The sequence below is a fragment of the Rattus norvegicus genome, chromosome 18 (genome assembly GCF_021556685.1).
Source record: "Rattus norvegicus strain SHRSP/BbbUtx chromosome 18, alternate assembly SHRSP_T2T, whole genome shotgun sequence".
NCBI lineage: Eukaryota > Metazoa > Chordata > Mammalia > Rodentia > Muridae > Rattus > Rattus norvegicus.
In genome coordinates, this window is record NC_141551.1 from 26,005,048 (window position 1) to 26,020,721 (window position 15,674).

At 41.4% G+C, this 15,674-nt stretch overlaps 1 protein-coding gene and 1 long non-coding RNA gene across 39 annotated transcripts in view; one reads left to right on the forward strand and one right to left on the reverse strand.

The window, feature by feature from the left end:
* The window catches only part of Apc (APC regulator of WNT signaling pathway), a 96,979-nt gene that overhangs the window by 36,326 nt on the left and 44,979 nt on the right, over positions 1 to 15,674 (forward strand). For 28 of the 38 annotated variants that reach the window (XM_087592069.1, XM_087592072.1, XM_087592090.1 and 25 more), the window contains 4 exon segments: positions 6,570 to 6,651; positions 7,331 to 7,529; positions 10,339 to 10,447; positions 14,475 to 14,588. In XM_087592069.1, coding sequence (XP_087448195.1) covers positions 6,570 to 6,651; positions 7,331 to 7,529; positions 10,339 to 10,447; positions 14,475 to 14,588 — 504 coding nt within the window. 38 annotated transcript variants of the gene reach the window in all.
* LOC102549857 (uncharacterized) lies at positions 12,111 to 12,853 on the reverse strand. The gene is made up of 3 exons (XR_015642851.1): positions 12,804 to 12,853; positions 12,515 to 12,590; positions 12,111 to 12,172 (listed from the first exon to the last, which is right to left on the reverse strand). It is a non-coding gene; the product is annotated as an uncharacterized LOC102549857 (long non-coding RNA).

The window sequence follows — 15,674 nt, forward strand, 5'->3', positions numbered from 1 at the left end:
AGAGGCGAAAACCTTCTGTCTTCAAAGTCATTGATTAAAATTTTAGTTACTTTAATTTCCAGTTAAGCAACTTCCCACTGAATTTAATAACTTCATAAAATTGGAGATTGTCAGTAGAAATGTTTATTTCTTTCCTTTAAAAAATTTGTTTTGTGTTGTTTCTGTTGCTTGGCTATTTTAACATCTCAATTCTGACTTTTTCCTCTGAACACTCTGCTTTCCGTATCTTTCCATATTCCTAGTCTGTCTAGTTCTTTCTCTGCCATTTCAAAGCCTCCTCTCTTTTCTAGACTGTTGTTTATCACTGAGGAAACTGATCTTCTCTTTCCTACTTATCCTTTAGATACGACATCCTATCCTAACAGGGCAGCCTTTGATCTCACAACTCTCTTACCTATCTTGCTATTGATCTTTTTTTCCACTCTAATAATTGCCATAAAACACTCTGGCAATAACATCTCCAAAATATTCACTTCATAGCCCTTTGGAAATAGGTAAACTATAACAAACACTTATTTTTCCTTATCACCAGCTACAGATCAGTGACTTTAAGTACCTGGGTCAGTTATCTAATAGGTTAAAAAAGCCATTTGTTATTTAACACCTACCAACACTTTAAACTGCAGTCCGGGGCATGTGTGTGAGTTCAAGACTACAAAGTACAGATACATTTTGTGTACTTGACTAGTATACTCTGTAGACCTCCTCCTAGAGGACCTGTTTAGATAGTAAACATCTAATTTGTGAGAGAACTCAGATCTAGATTTAACTTTTTATTTAATTACGTAAGTAAATTCAGAAATAGTTTTTAAGAAACATTTTGGGCAAGACATTTTAATTGACACTTTAATCTCCATGCTGAAGTAGTGTGCCTTTCGGAGTGATCGTACAGGTCACACAAACTTATATGATGGGCTATCAGGCTGCATCGGGAGATGCAGGTGTGCCTGGATTTGGTGATTATCCAACTCTTTATGCACGCATCCTGGCAGATCTGTCCATGGGTGTCGTCAGAATTGGGCCATTACAAACTTCAGTGAAGTTAGCTATGTGTTGCTTCCCTAACGCCCTGCTGTTAAAGAGCAGAGCTGTGGCCTGTTGTGTTTTCCACTGACTGATGTGCAGAAAGATGTGTTTGAAACCACTGGTGCATTCCATTTTGGGTTACAATTAAGTATAGTTGTTCTTCTCCCCAAACACACTTAGTAGTCTTTGGGACACATACAATCTCACTACAGCATGTTTCCTGACCTTATCAGTCTAGTCATCACAAAGAAAGGCCAGGTACATCCTGCTGTTGGTTACAGAACATCGCTATGAAGGTATAAAAGTGCTGTGGGGTAACAGCCAGGAGAATGTATATAAAGAGTTAGGGAAATATGAGCAGACCATACATTTGAGGGAATTGAGGAAATACTTGATATAAATATGATACTGTGGCTGTGTTCAGAAAGAATCCCTATTTAAACATACTTATTAAAACATTGTGAAAGAAATGCTATGCCAACTTTCCCAGCGTCATGAAAAGCAAAGCAAGGCTGAGATTACTGGTGACTTTCCTCTCTGGGGACATTGGATAAGTACAAGCTGATCTTTATTCTGGGCACAGCAGACAGCGTTGCTGGAAGGTATCATCCCTGAAGGCAGGCAAGAAGAACTCTAGATATGGCTGCCTTTGATGGGAGGTTAGGGGAAGGCGGAATGCTAGCTTGCAGGACTTGCTACAGAGAAACTTTGGTTTCATAAGGTATTTGCCAGAATTTGAACTTTTTGAACCAGATTAAAAACCTCGGCACCAAGGACCAGATTTAGTGCTAATAAGATAAGTGTCACCAGAAAATAAGCAGGAGTGGGAAACCACAGAAAGATGCTCAAGAGATGGCATCTGCTGTGCCAATGTCGGATGTGAGGCCACGCAGAGTAGGAGGTTAAAGGCTAAGGAAGCCAGTTTGCCATATTTCAATCTAAGTAAAAAAAGGTCACATTCAAGATTTAAATTACCTGAAAACTAAGTTAGCTTTAAACCATTCACTGTGACTAATAGAATGGAAAATAGCAACCCCTACAGCAGGAAGAGTAAGTTCTGGAAGAAGAACGCACCTACCACCGTACGTCTTTCTTGTTCTTACATATACACCATTTGCATACTGTCAAGTTTGAGAAATAAGAAAATGGTAATCAAGAAAACAGAAGATAGGTGGTAATTCAGAAGCAATCCCGGTGTTGGAGTTAGTCAGCAATTCTTTACAAAAATATAATAATGTATTGAAACAAAAGGAAATTTTTATAGAATGCCAGAAGTACTATAGATTTTTCACAGGGAAGTGTATTACAATAAAAACAAATCAGTGTGGCTCTCAGGAAACACATCCCAAAAAGGTTTCAGCTCAGCAGGCTCGTCTTAGTTACTGGTAATTTCTCAGCTCGAGCCAACTGGCGTCAGGTGTCCCAGCAGAGCAGAGGCTTTGCTTTAGTGGTTCTAGTCCTGTTATCACAGCTGTTTCTTCAGCCTCAGCTGACCAGAACCACAGTCTTAATTGAAAGAAACAAATGACCCCCATAGAGTCCTTAAATTTCCCTCTGAAACTTCCCAAGCCAGGCCTCCATCTTTTGCACTGCCCTCGACATTCTTATCTTCCAAGGTTCCACAGAACAGCCCACCAAGCTTTTAATACCGAATGGCTTTTCTACTCTAAAGTTCCAAAGTCCTTCCACATTCTTCCCCAAAACATAGTCAGGTCTGTCACAGCAATACCTCCCTATCCTGGTACCAACTTGTCTTTGTTAAGGTTACTATTGCTATAATGAAATACCAACAATGAGCCAAGCAACTTGGGAGGAAAGGGTTTTATCAGATTTACACTTCCACATCACAGTTCATCACCAAAGGAAGTCAGGACAGGAACTCAAACAGGGCAGGACCCTGGAGGCAGGAGCTGATGCAGAGGCCATGGAGGGTTCTCAGCCTGCTTTCTTACAGAACCTAGGATCACTGGTCCTCTAGGCCCTCCCCCCATCTATCACTGATTAAGAAAATGCCTTATAGGAGTTGGGGATTTAGCTCAGTGGTAGAGCGCTTGCTAAGGCCCTGGGTTCGGTCCCCAGCTCCAAAAAAAAAAAAAAAATGCCTTATAATCTAATCTTATGGAAGCCTGTTCTCAGCTGAGCTTTCCTCCTCTCGGATAACTCTAGCTTGTGTCAAGTTGATCTATATATTAATTTTATATATATATTAAAAAAAGTAAAGGCTTCATCAAAATTAAAAACATATGTCTTCTAGAAGGCTTCAATAAAAAAAAATGAAAAAAAAAAAAACAGGCCATCTTTCACTATTGAAAATAACCTACCACACTACAATACATTTTTTTTTTTTTGGTTCTTTTTTTTTTTTTTTTTCGGAGCTGGGGACCAAACCCAGGGCCTTGCGGTTGCTAGGCAAGCGCTCTACCACTGAACTAAATCCCCAACCCCCACTACAATACATTCTACAAAAGAACTTATTTCAAAATATAAAAGAACTTCTGCTATAAACAATAAGATAGTGAATTTAGTCAGCAGGTAAAGGCACAAGACTGAGTACATGCAGGGGGAGCACAGAAGAAAGCGATGTGCTGCTGGCATCCTTAGTCCGGGCACTCCTAAGACCAGAGGAGAGCAGAGACAGGAGGACCATTTCCCAGCAGCTCGAGGTCCTTAGCCTGGGGCATCTGGCTTAGCAGCAGCCTCAGCACAACAGATGAGAACTGACTCCCAAAGCTTGTCTGACCCTCACAAGTGAATACACACACACACACACACACACACACACACACCTGGGTGTATACACATTTGAATAGACAGACAGATAGGTTTAACTATCCAGGTTTTTTTTGCAACACGGCCTCAAAAACTAAAAAGATAATTAGAAAAGGAAGATAAATGTCCGGGTACACTAGTGGAAAATATCTCAGCATCACCTTCATCAGTGAGTATGAAGATCATTTGACTCCTACTCAGATGGTTAAGATTTAAAACAGTCCCACAGATGGGAATATTGGAATGGGCACACTGCTCAGGGGCCTATCTCAGGCACAGAGGCACACAGTCACTCCTCACACACTCACACACTCACACACCCTACAGCAGTTTCTTTTCAAGGTAAACCCTGTGACTGCAGCATTTGAACTCTGAGAAACTACGCCACGAGAAGTAAGTACTTGTGTCCACTAGATGTTTGTACAGAGTGATCGGGTTAGCGTTCTCCATGTCAGCCTTAGTAACATGGAGTTATCTTACAGACAATTATGTTAAAGTAGAAACAGAGACTCAAAGGACTGTGTACTGTCTAGTTCCAGCATAATGGTTATTTCTGGGAACTGAAGATGCATTGACCAGAACTTGAGGGGACCAAGGCTGGAAAGGCCAAGCCACCAAGGACTGAAGATCTGTCCCTGTGCACATTGAGCCTCAAAACAGAGCACAGTTGGGATTACTTTGTTAGTAGGCATAGACTATTCATTGCAAGCTGTGAGTAAAGTAAGTCATGCTAGATGTTGTCCTCTTAAGGCTAAGTAACTGGATGTGAGTGAGTTGGCTTATCCGGCTTTGCTCAGTGACGTTTATAATTAGAAGCACTTAACAAAGATAACCTAATAGACACATTGGAATAAGCTAATACTTCGCAAAATTGCTACTCTTAAAACCCTTAAAAAATTGTAGCCTTAAATTTAATTTGTTTTATTTACATTGCTGCTTTTATTAATAGATTTCTAACAGATGTACAGATATTGGCCTTGAGAATTAAGCCTAAGGTGACACACATTCTCAATAAAAAAGCATTCTACTGCTGAGCTGTGCCTAGCCACAGAGACTTCCTGTTCAGTTATTTACTTGCTATGTCCATGCATGTACATGTGTGTCCCTGTGTTTGTATGCATGTATGTTGCACATGTGGAAGTCAGGACAATTTTCGGGAATCAGCATGTGAGTTCCAAGATGCAAATTCAGACTGTAAGTCCTCCCTTAAAGCACTAGTTTTATTACAAGGTGTGAATGTTAACTGGAGTTCAGATTAGAAAATGTGAGCACATGCCAGAGTCCCTCAGTTTTTACAGGGATCTGGAGAGGGACCGATTCTCAAACCTGTGTGTCCTACCTAAGCACACACCACTGAGCTTTGCCTACTGTAGCCTGCCCACTGATTTAGATTGTAGTTCTGTCACTGAAGGGAGGGGAAACTCTCTCTCCACTCATCCTATGTGATCGTGTTTAATGGGGTCCTCTTTCTCTTTGCACACTTGGTTTTTTCTGTGTGACACACGATGATAAGGTGATAGGAGGTGATATGAGATGTTCAAGGACTGCTGCAGCTGCCAGCCAGAGGCAGAAGAACGAGAACCCTGGAAAAGGAAGCCATAGTCTGCAGTGTTCTCAAGCTAAGGAAGAGAAGTGCCCCTCAGCTCAGTTAAGCATTTGGGCACGCTCTGCTCTGGCTGAAGAGAGGTGTCCTATGTGAATGTAGAATCCTTCCCACAGAGAAAGTCAGCTTCACGTCCCACACCTCCCACTGAAGCAATTCAGACAACAACACAGCCTGCTGTTTGACGGGCACATGTAAGACCACAGGTCCTTTGTTTTCATTGCACACAATGACAAGAGCAAGGCAGGGCAGGGAGCTGTCCCTCGAGCATTAGCTCACGTTCTGGCAGGTTTCTTTCCATGCTTTCGTCTGCGATCACTTACTGTCCAGCGACACGGCCTTAAGTCAAGGTTGCAGATGCTCACTGCATCCCCGACTTCCGAAAACTAATTGTGAAACAAAGGACACGCTGGAAGCTCCTGAGGCCTGCACCACTGTATGGGAAGTACGGGCAGTTATTAAGGAATACTAATAAAAACCAAGGTTTATAGGTAGCCAGGCAGAAAAATTGGATAGAAAATTATTTCAAACTTTTTTCGGGGGGAAAATCAAGAAATCCTTTCTGTGTGAAGAAAGACAGTGACATCAAGGGCTGGAGGCAGCTAGCATGTGAGTGTCTGAAAAGACTGAGCCAATGCTCTGGTCAGCCCTCGGGTGTGCCTGGCCCTGAGTGGTAAGTCACTAGACAGCAGAATTTCTCCTGCTTGTGCAGGTACAGGCCTAGAGATGTGGGTTCTAAGTAGCCACTTTTGTATGGCTTAAGCAAGTCTGTAGGTGTCAGCTGATTTTTCAATTCCAGCTTTCTTAAAAGTCATTAGCCCATATTGTAAAAAACAATGAGTTTGTTTCATTATGTCTTTTTATGTCTGCATATAATGTACTTGGATCATACTTCCCCCCAACCCCTTTACCTTCCTTTATAAAGTATGCCATGAAGTGTCTTGCATGGAGACTCCTCAAATCACCATTATCACAAAATACCACTATTGTTGTTGGGATAAAATAATGAAAAATAGGTAGTATGTTTAATATACATTATAGCCTATGGCATGTTGTCAGTGTGAACTGAAATAGTTTTCTCCCCAGTCCTATCTAAATGCCAAGAAATACAGACTCGTGTGTTGAAAGGTTATTTAGCATTTCATGCTAATGTACTGTGCTCTCTCACTAGGAAGTACTTAAGCAGCTGCAGGGAAGTATTGAAGATGAGACTATGACTTCCGGACAGATTGATTTACTAGAGCGCCTTAAAGGTACGTTTTTAAAGGACTTTAGAGATACTGTTGTAAGCTCAGTTTCCAGGGCAGCTGCTCTCATGCGGACCTGGGCTCAGCCTGCTCCTCTTCCTCACTCCCCACTGGGTTGTAGCTGTGGAATGCAAATAGATACAAGCTCTGTTGCTTGTCTCTGCTTCACATCATTGGCTTTGACGTTTCCCCTCAGATCTGACATATTTTTGAAACTCATTTCATTCTACCAGTGACTAAATACGCTTCAGTAAGCCATGTGCCAGGAGGCTTCTGTGGCAGATAGGTGCGAAGGGGTATTGTCATAGTCTTTTTGCCTGTATTTTCCTATGCTATTTCTAGTAATATCTGTCTTAAAATGCCTTTCTCACTTTATTGCCTAAAAATTCCAGTGCCAGACAGGGACCCTGCTTCTTAATAAATGAAACCAGACAAATTACTTTTTGAGTTCCTAATATTATCTACAGGGATTCTAAGGATTTTGTGTGATTTTCCTTTAACACACTTGTTTGCAGTATAACTCATGCTGACTTTGCAGGGCAAGTTTTAACTATTTTAAATAATTACTCAACTGCATATATTTGTAGTTAAAATATAAACCTAAGAACTCACTTTTAAAATAATGTAATAGGAGTATTTTACATGGCATAAAGCAGTTACTACATAAGAACTTGTTTCTGTTTAGAATTTAACTTAGATAGCAATTTCCCCGGAGTGAAACTACGCTCGAAAATGTCCCTCCGATCCTATGGAAGTCGGGAAGGATCTGTATCAAGCCGTTCAGGAGAATGCAGTCCTGTCCCCATGGGGTCATTCCCAAGAAGAGCATTTGTAAATGGAAGCAGAGAAAGCACTGGATACTTAGAAGAGCTTGAGAAAGAGAGGTAACATTTGTTCCTTATGCAGTGTGTACTCTTGTGTACGGGAGCTCCCTCTGCTGTTCTGATGTAAGATGATAGGTGGCAGCCTGCACCGATGGAGCATCACTTTGTTTTAAACATCTTTCTTGCTTTGTAGACCAGGCTGGCTCAGAGATATCCCCGCCTCCACCTCCACCTCCCACGTGCTGGGATGAAAGGTGTGTGTGTGCCCCACAATCTGCTGGTTTAAATATGTTAATGATCGTGCTCGAAACAATTCTAAAAGTGGACAGGAGGAATTTTCTTGAAATTCTAAGATCTTATATTTGATTACTTTGGTCTTTTAAATATTCTACACATGGTGAAGCCTTGGTACAGTGGTGAGCATAGCCACCTTTCGTTGAGTAAAATAATCTGTACATTGGGTAAAACCCTAAATCACAATATTTATACGTAGGTAAATGTATCAATGACTTATAGTAGAATTTCAGGTTATCTTTTGAACGAAATTCAGTAGCTGCTACTTTGTAAGGAACTCCATTATGGAAGGCAGGCTAGCTGTAACCACAAGTGAGAGAAATAGTCATGCCTAACAGGGTGCCTTACAGCTGGCTGTAAACCCAGTTCCAGGGACTCGGATCCTTCTTCTGACCTCCATAGGCAGCATGTATATGGTACACACACATACAAACAGTACACCCACACATACATAAAAAATTAAAATATAGGAAGGAGTGCAGCATGTTTCACTGGTAGACAAAGGCGATGTTATTTTGATTTGGGGTGAGGCCATCTCTAAAAGTCAGCCTGGCCACGTGGACTAGAAGGGTGTTGAGCTCTCTTTCATCCCTTAGCTGTGCCAGGGTCTTCCCTCTCTTTGTTCCTTTTCATTCCATAAAGAGGCAAAGGCCATGTGAGCAGGCCAGACTTCCCAGGAACTTGCTTTGGTGCTGATATTATTAGTTAGAGAGCTTTAGAGAAAAGAATTTCTTAAATGGATTTTACTGCAAGTGCTAGATTTCATAACAGCTATTAGTAATGAGAACTTTCAATGGACATGTTCCTTTTATCTTGGCCTCTCTGACACTTAGGGGAAAATGCTCTTGGCTCCTGCTGTGGCATCATTTATCTCTTGCCAGTCCCTGTCCATTTATTTTCTCACAATTGAGGATGCTTAGCTTTGAAATTGTTTCTTGGGAAAAGTGATCTTAGCAAGAACAAAATCTTCTATACACATTAGTACTCATTACAAATGTTTCCCAAGGAAATACCAAACAGAATTTTAAAAATAATGTATCATCAGAGAGGAGAGCATCATTGTATATGGCCAAAGTTCAGATCATAATAGAAAATATTCACAGGTCTGATGACATGAATATCCATAGCAAAAGTGTCTTAAGTGATGAATTGAAGTGACTGAGTCGTGCCGTTCCCAGTATAGACATCCTCTAATGAGAAGCAGAAGTTACCGAAAGGAGTGGGCTGCAAACTTGGAAAAAAGCTTAGTCTCATGCACATCAAAAGAAATCAAAGTCAGAGTGATATCCTGGAGGCTATAAATCTACTTATGTAAGACTCTAGAAGTTGTATCATACACTTAAATGTGTGGAAATTATAGGTTATACAGTTGGTATAAGACCTTACTAGGACACTTAAGTTAAAATTCATGTACCCTCAAAATTTACCATGTGTTCATGCATGAACATGTATGGAATGAAGTGCATAAAGACATTCATGTAATAAATATTATATAATATTCATTACACTTGAAAGGCCCTGAGTGCTCCCCAGCAAAGGATTGGCCGTAGTATTTCTCCTTTATGAGTTTATGAATTTCGTGAGATAAACAGAGTTAGGCAGCTATAAAGAAGTACATAGTAAGTGTTTTGTTCTCATATGGAATGATATTTTAAATGAAAAAAACATGTGTAGGACAACATATATACTAATAATCTAGTATTTATGTTTTTTTTTTCTTTTTCTGTTTTTCGGAGCTGGGGACTGAACCCAGGGCCTTGTGTTTGCTAGGCAAACGCTCTACCACTGAGCTAAATCCCCAACCCCTAGTATTTATGTTTTTAAGTGTACATGTAATTATGCACATTATTCTTCATTTTATAGAAAGCCTCTGGAAACAACACAAGAAAAGTATACTATACTTTGCTTAGGGAACAATAAGGAGCTTGCACTTGTTAGTCTATTGAGTCTTATCTCAGTCACAGTCTTCTGTTATATGTTTATGTTTATAATGGTCAGGTGTGTGGTAGAACCGGTTCTTTCTGCCTCAGAGTAGCGCCCTCTGACTATAAATGTGATGTGTTTATTCACAGTGTTGTTGCAGAGTGGCCTACCTCAGCACAGCAGCCTACCTGGATGCAGCCCCAGGCTTCTCCCTTCCCCAGGCTTCTCTCTTCCCTAAACTTCTCTCTTACCCAGGCTTTTCTCTCCCCCAGGCTTCTCTTACCCAGGCTTCTCCCTTACCCAGGCTTCTCCCTCCCCCAGGCTTCTCTCTTCCCCAAACAGTGCAGCTATTCTTAACTCTGTTAGTGTAGTGTTTATTCTTTTCCTGGCTTTGGGTTCTAATCTGGCCATACCTTTCACTCACTTCTTAGACTATATGAAAGAGAGCCCTTGGTTGAAGCAGAACTGATGAGCGTCTTAGCAGGGAAGGAGCACACTTGATACTCAGAAGTCAATGGTTGTAACACCCAAGTCCTACTACAAACCCCAGTCAGTGCGCTCTCACAAGTCCATTGCTGTCTTACAGCAGCAGCTGCTGAGAGCACCAGGCAATATGTAATAGCTTGTGTAAATTTACCCTTCTTTTAAACAGATCATTACTCCTTGCTGATCTTGACAAAGAAGAAAAGGAAAAGGACTGGTATTATGCTCAGCTTCAGAACCTCACGAAAAGAATAGATAGCCTGCCCTTGACTGAGAACGTAAGTAACTCGGCAGTGCAGCTTTTAGATTTGGGGACTTGACCTTCAAAGGTACTCAGGTCACCTATGAAGAATTCAAGGTAACTGAATTTGTAATCATTTATAAAATGTAATGTGTCTTAAGCAGCTTTTGACCTAAGTATGTAACGGTTACTGAGTGTCACCGTCGTCATTGCTGCTGCTGCTTTGCTTTGTTTGTTTTGTGGGGATTTGTTTGTCTTTGACACAGAATCTCATGTGCCCTGACTGATGTCAGACTTGCTATACAGCTTAAGAGGACCTGATCCGCCCAAATATTGGGATCACAGGCCTGCTTTACCATAACAACTCGTTAATTAAGGTTAATAGAAGAAAAAAATTATTGTGTACCAACAGATACTTATTTTAATCCCACAGGAGTTTGAATCTGAATTCCACTTAGACAACTGTATTTTTAATTGGTAGAAACATTATACTATCTGTTTGCAGTTTCTGTACAATGCAGGAATCATACCAGATAGTTTTTACAACAAAAATATCCTTCAAGATAATATGAATCTCATTCTGTGTAGTACAGATGCCAATAGCTATCGTCATGGAAGCTACTGTGTTTGTGAACTCCATGCTCCTTTATCAAATACACTTAGGTTTAAATCGTTTAAGTCTCAGGAATACACCTAATTGTAGGGGAAAACTAACTTGTCCCTTGACTTCCACATTCATGCTGTGTCATGCGCATAGCTCTGAGTTAACCCCAGAGCACCTCATCAACTGCATACATGATACATGCCTGTAATGGCTATGTCCAGCATAGCTCCAGAGATGGGTGTGGCTGAGACAGTGGGGAAATGAGGAAAAGACAAACACACGGACACACAAACACAGCACCCTGGGTGCTCAGCGTGTTTATTGTACAGTGTTAAACAAGGAGGTGAAGTTATTGCTAACAGACAGACAAGGAGTCAGGTTTAGCTCATTTCAGTAGGGACAGCCTCTACAGGAGAGCTGCCTTCAAGGCATAAACATCAGGCCAGAGGGAGAAAGCTGTGGTGGCCATTATCTGTACACACCATCAGAATTCACACTCAGACCAGGAGAAAAGGCTGTGCCATTTCCCATGCGTCTGAGTCTGTGGGGTCCTTGACATAGGCTTGCCCATATTAACAACACACAATTACTCTGGACTTCACATCCTTGTGCCTTCTCCTCCCTACATGGAATCTTAGCATTCAGGAATTTGAGGCAAGGGTATCAGAAATTCAAATTCACAGCTAGGGAGATGGCTCAACAGTTAGGAACATTCGCTGCTCTTCAGAGAATCTTGAGTTTTATTCAACTTCCACATGGAAATTTACAATCATCTGTAACTCCAGTTTCAGGGGGTCGAATGCCCTCTTTTGACCTCAGTGAGCACCAGGCACCCACACGGAGTGCACACACACAGGCAAAGCACTCATACAAGTAAAACAAAAACTGAAGGTCCTCCTCAGCTGTATAGTCATTTGTCCCCAGTGTGTTATATAAGGTCCTGTCTAACAATCTAATACATTAATAATCTCAAGACTACATGTTCATCAATATTTTATATAATAAAAGGGGAAATAGACAGTCTCTTATCCACAGACTCCAAGAGACTGACCCTGAGGGTGACAGTGAGTCCAGGGCCAGCCTGGGCATCAGGAAGGCACCTTCTCAGTGTAACCTTCATTCTTAGCATTCTTGGACAGCGTATGCTCTCCAATAACACTGTCAAAGAGTAAACAGGTCACTTCAGACTACTGCTCATGTGAAACAATTAGTCACATTAGTGCTAAGGCCAGGCAAGCCTTCTAGAAATTCAGGCTTGCAGAATGCAGAGCATTTTCCCTAACGGCGATAATTCCATATAGACATCCATACTGATAATCTCAACCTACACTTCTTTTTATACTATGTAGCTACAAAATATTCATTTTGTGTTCACATAGATGAGAATACAGAAAAGAAACAAACAACAACAAAAACAAACCAAACCACAGTATATACAGCCCAAGCTCCCTTTAAACAGGAGATTTCTGCTCCCGTTCTCTAGGCTGCCTTTTGAGGTACCTTTTTGGCTTCCACTAGTTGATTGAGTTTCTCATAACATTCTCCTAAGGCAACCAGCATACGAGAATCGTTGGGCCTATGAAAAAGAACAACATTGTCAGAGCAAAGACTTTACTCAAGTCTTCAACTCAAAGATGAGCCTCCACTATTTCCATGCTATTCAAATCCGTGCAAGGACTGCTCTTCAACAAAATGCTTCACTTAATTACTTTATGCTTATAATTATCCTATAAACCCACTAGTAAAAACAACCAAACCATTCATACCCTTCCCACATTGGCCAACTCACCGAAGCTGGTGGGCCCGTCTATAATAATAAAGGCAATAAAATGGCATCTTTTATAGTAGTTTTCAGAGAATGCAGTGGGCAAAAAGGGAAACTAGAAGGAAGAAAAGCCTTCCAGAATATAGTTATCTGGGTCTCCTGAGTGCAGGAGCTAAAACTCAAGGCTTAAAGTGCTCACTTCCCTTGGTTAAATACCAGAAAATCGAAAGTAAAGATCAGTTGTCAAATAAATTTATTATTTGCTATTTATTAAGTAAGCATTTTTGGTAGAATACAGAAAAATACGTAACCGCCGTGGGCCATTGGTAACATTGGTAATTGAAGCCTGCTTGTGTTTCATCCCCACGCTCTGTACTTTGTCTTCCTATTGGGGAAAAAGTCAGCAAACATCTCCACATGGAACTACTCATCTGCATATGGAAATACCATCCACTTACCAGCTCTGAACCACAAGATTATAACGTGCCGTGTCGACACTTTGCAGTCCTTGCACCCAGCCTGCCAGGAGCAGTTTTCTGTAAGCGTGGATTGTGAGGAGCTCGCCTTCCTCCTCTCCATGGCTCCTACCTGCCTGCCTGCCTGGCAGCTACCTCACTGTGACCATCAGTTAACACCCACTTGTGAAGTGTGTTCATATCTCACTTTCTCCTTACTTTTAGATTTTTACAGAAGTCAGTGTTGATTTTGTCTGGCTTAATAATTTTTTAAAATATTTTTCATGGTTTTCTGTTTTTTTTTTCTAAGATATATTTATATTTATGTACATTTGTGAGGTTGCCAGATCTACTGGAACTGGATTTACAGTTGTGAACTGTCATGTGGGTGCTGGGAATTGAACCCCAGTCCTCCAAAAGAGCAGCCAGTGCTCTAAACCACGGAGCCAACTCTCCAGATGCAGCGCTAATATGTGAACGTTTTCTTACTCCATTTTCTTCATATGGCAAATGGAATGTTTTTCTCTGTTTAGCTTGTACATATAAGGCAGTTGATCCTTAGTTCAGTCAGAGGTTAAGGGTAATGAACGCCTGCTGGCGTTTTACCCCCGGATGCTGTCTGTGTTAACTTACTAGTTTTCTTGTTTGAGATAGAGTCTCATGTGGCCTAGTTCTCCTGAACTCCCAGTGTAGCCAAGAATGACCTTGGACTCCTGATCCACCTGCCTCCGCTCCCTAAGTGCTGGGGTTGCAGGGCACACCTAGTTTTATGTGGTACAAGCTGAGTAAGCACTCTACCAACGAAGCTCGTCTGCTGTCCAAAATACTACTTTAATAATTAAAGGTTCCTCGGGGCTCTGAGGTGTAGCTCAATGGTACTGTACTTGCCTAGTGTGAACCCCAGAAATTCCTAGTGCCACAGAAGTTAATTAGGTGCCCCTTTAACAGATAAAAATCATGAGGGGACAGAAGTTCGGCACACCCTGCCTGGACCAGGTACATATTTTCAACAGCACAGCCTCAGGTAAAGCCAGCTTTTGCTTCGGGCAGGTCCATATGTAATCAGGGACCCCAACTAAGCTTGCTGCCCACTCTCATAGTTTAGGATTCCTTGGAAGAAATTGATAGCTTTCTCAAGTCTGGTGACTCGCAGTTATTCACTCAATTTCTTAATTGATATTTATGTGCTTTTTGGTTTTACTAATAAACTGAGAAATTAATGTGCTCTTTGTGGTCCTAGTTTTCCTTACAGACAGACATGACAAGACGGCAGCTGGAGTATGAAGCACGGCAGATCAGGGCCGCAATGGAGGAGCAGCTTGGCACCTGCCAGGACATGGAGAAACGAGCACAGGTGCCTGGCGGGGTCTCACACTGCACACTGACAGCTCTGCCAGTGTCTGTTAGTGCATTGTCTGTGTGAAGGGTGTAGTTCAGTGACAGGGCACTGCCTCCCTATACAAGGCCATTGGTTTAACCTGCAGCACCATCAAAGAGAAAGTTCAAAGTCTGTCTTAAATTGCCACTATTTCAGGATAACAGTTTCTCCTGGCTGTTGGGCATTATAACCAGTACTGACTTAATTCTGCTCTGCTATGACATTTGAGTATTAATCTTTCTGCATAGAATTACAGGGAAAAAATATTGATTCTCCTGTAGCTGATAACTAGCTTCAATTCCTTTGAGATTGCTATTTCTTGCAATCTAAGTTTGTGTGGCAACAGCAGTCAGACGTTTAAAAAAAAAAGCAGCAGCAACAGTGCACGTTTGAGGCACAGAGGAGGTGTAAGAAATAATGCGCGTAAGGGAAGAGGGCGTGAGGGCTGAGGAAGAGAGGCCAGGGAAGGACGTCACCTGCTTTTACTGTAGAGCACTTCCTTGTGCGCAGGTGTGTGACAGGCTAGTGGAGCCCTGTAGAAGACAGGTGTAACTACTGCCTCACCTTGCTTTAAAGTGTGCATGGGGAATTTTTTTTTCACTTCTCTAAAAAATGTAATTGGAATTAATTATATTTAAAGATTTCATTTAGATAAGACTATTTGTATGGTGATATATCGAATTCTGTAAAGTGATTTTTTTCTTCTTTCTAATTTTAAGTTTTTTTCATGCAATATATTCCCCTCTTTCATCTCCAAGATCCATTTCATATTCTCTCTTAAAGCCAGAACAGAACTGTGGGTCCTGCTCCATGTTGTCTGACTAGTGACTACTGAGCACGTGGCCTGCCCTAAGGTGTGGCTGTTGAACCAGTGTCTCTATAGAAGAAAACTGTCTGCCCTCTCCCAGCAGCTACAATTTCAAAACGCTTCTCGGGTAGGGGTGGGATTCATGTTAGAATATAATTTTAACTGGCGGTGGTGGTACACATCTTTAATCCAGCACTTGGGAAGCAGAGGCAAATGGATCTCTGAGTTTGAATCCAGCCTGGTCTACAGAGTGA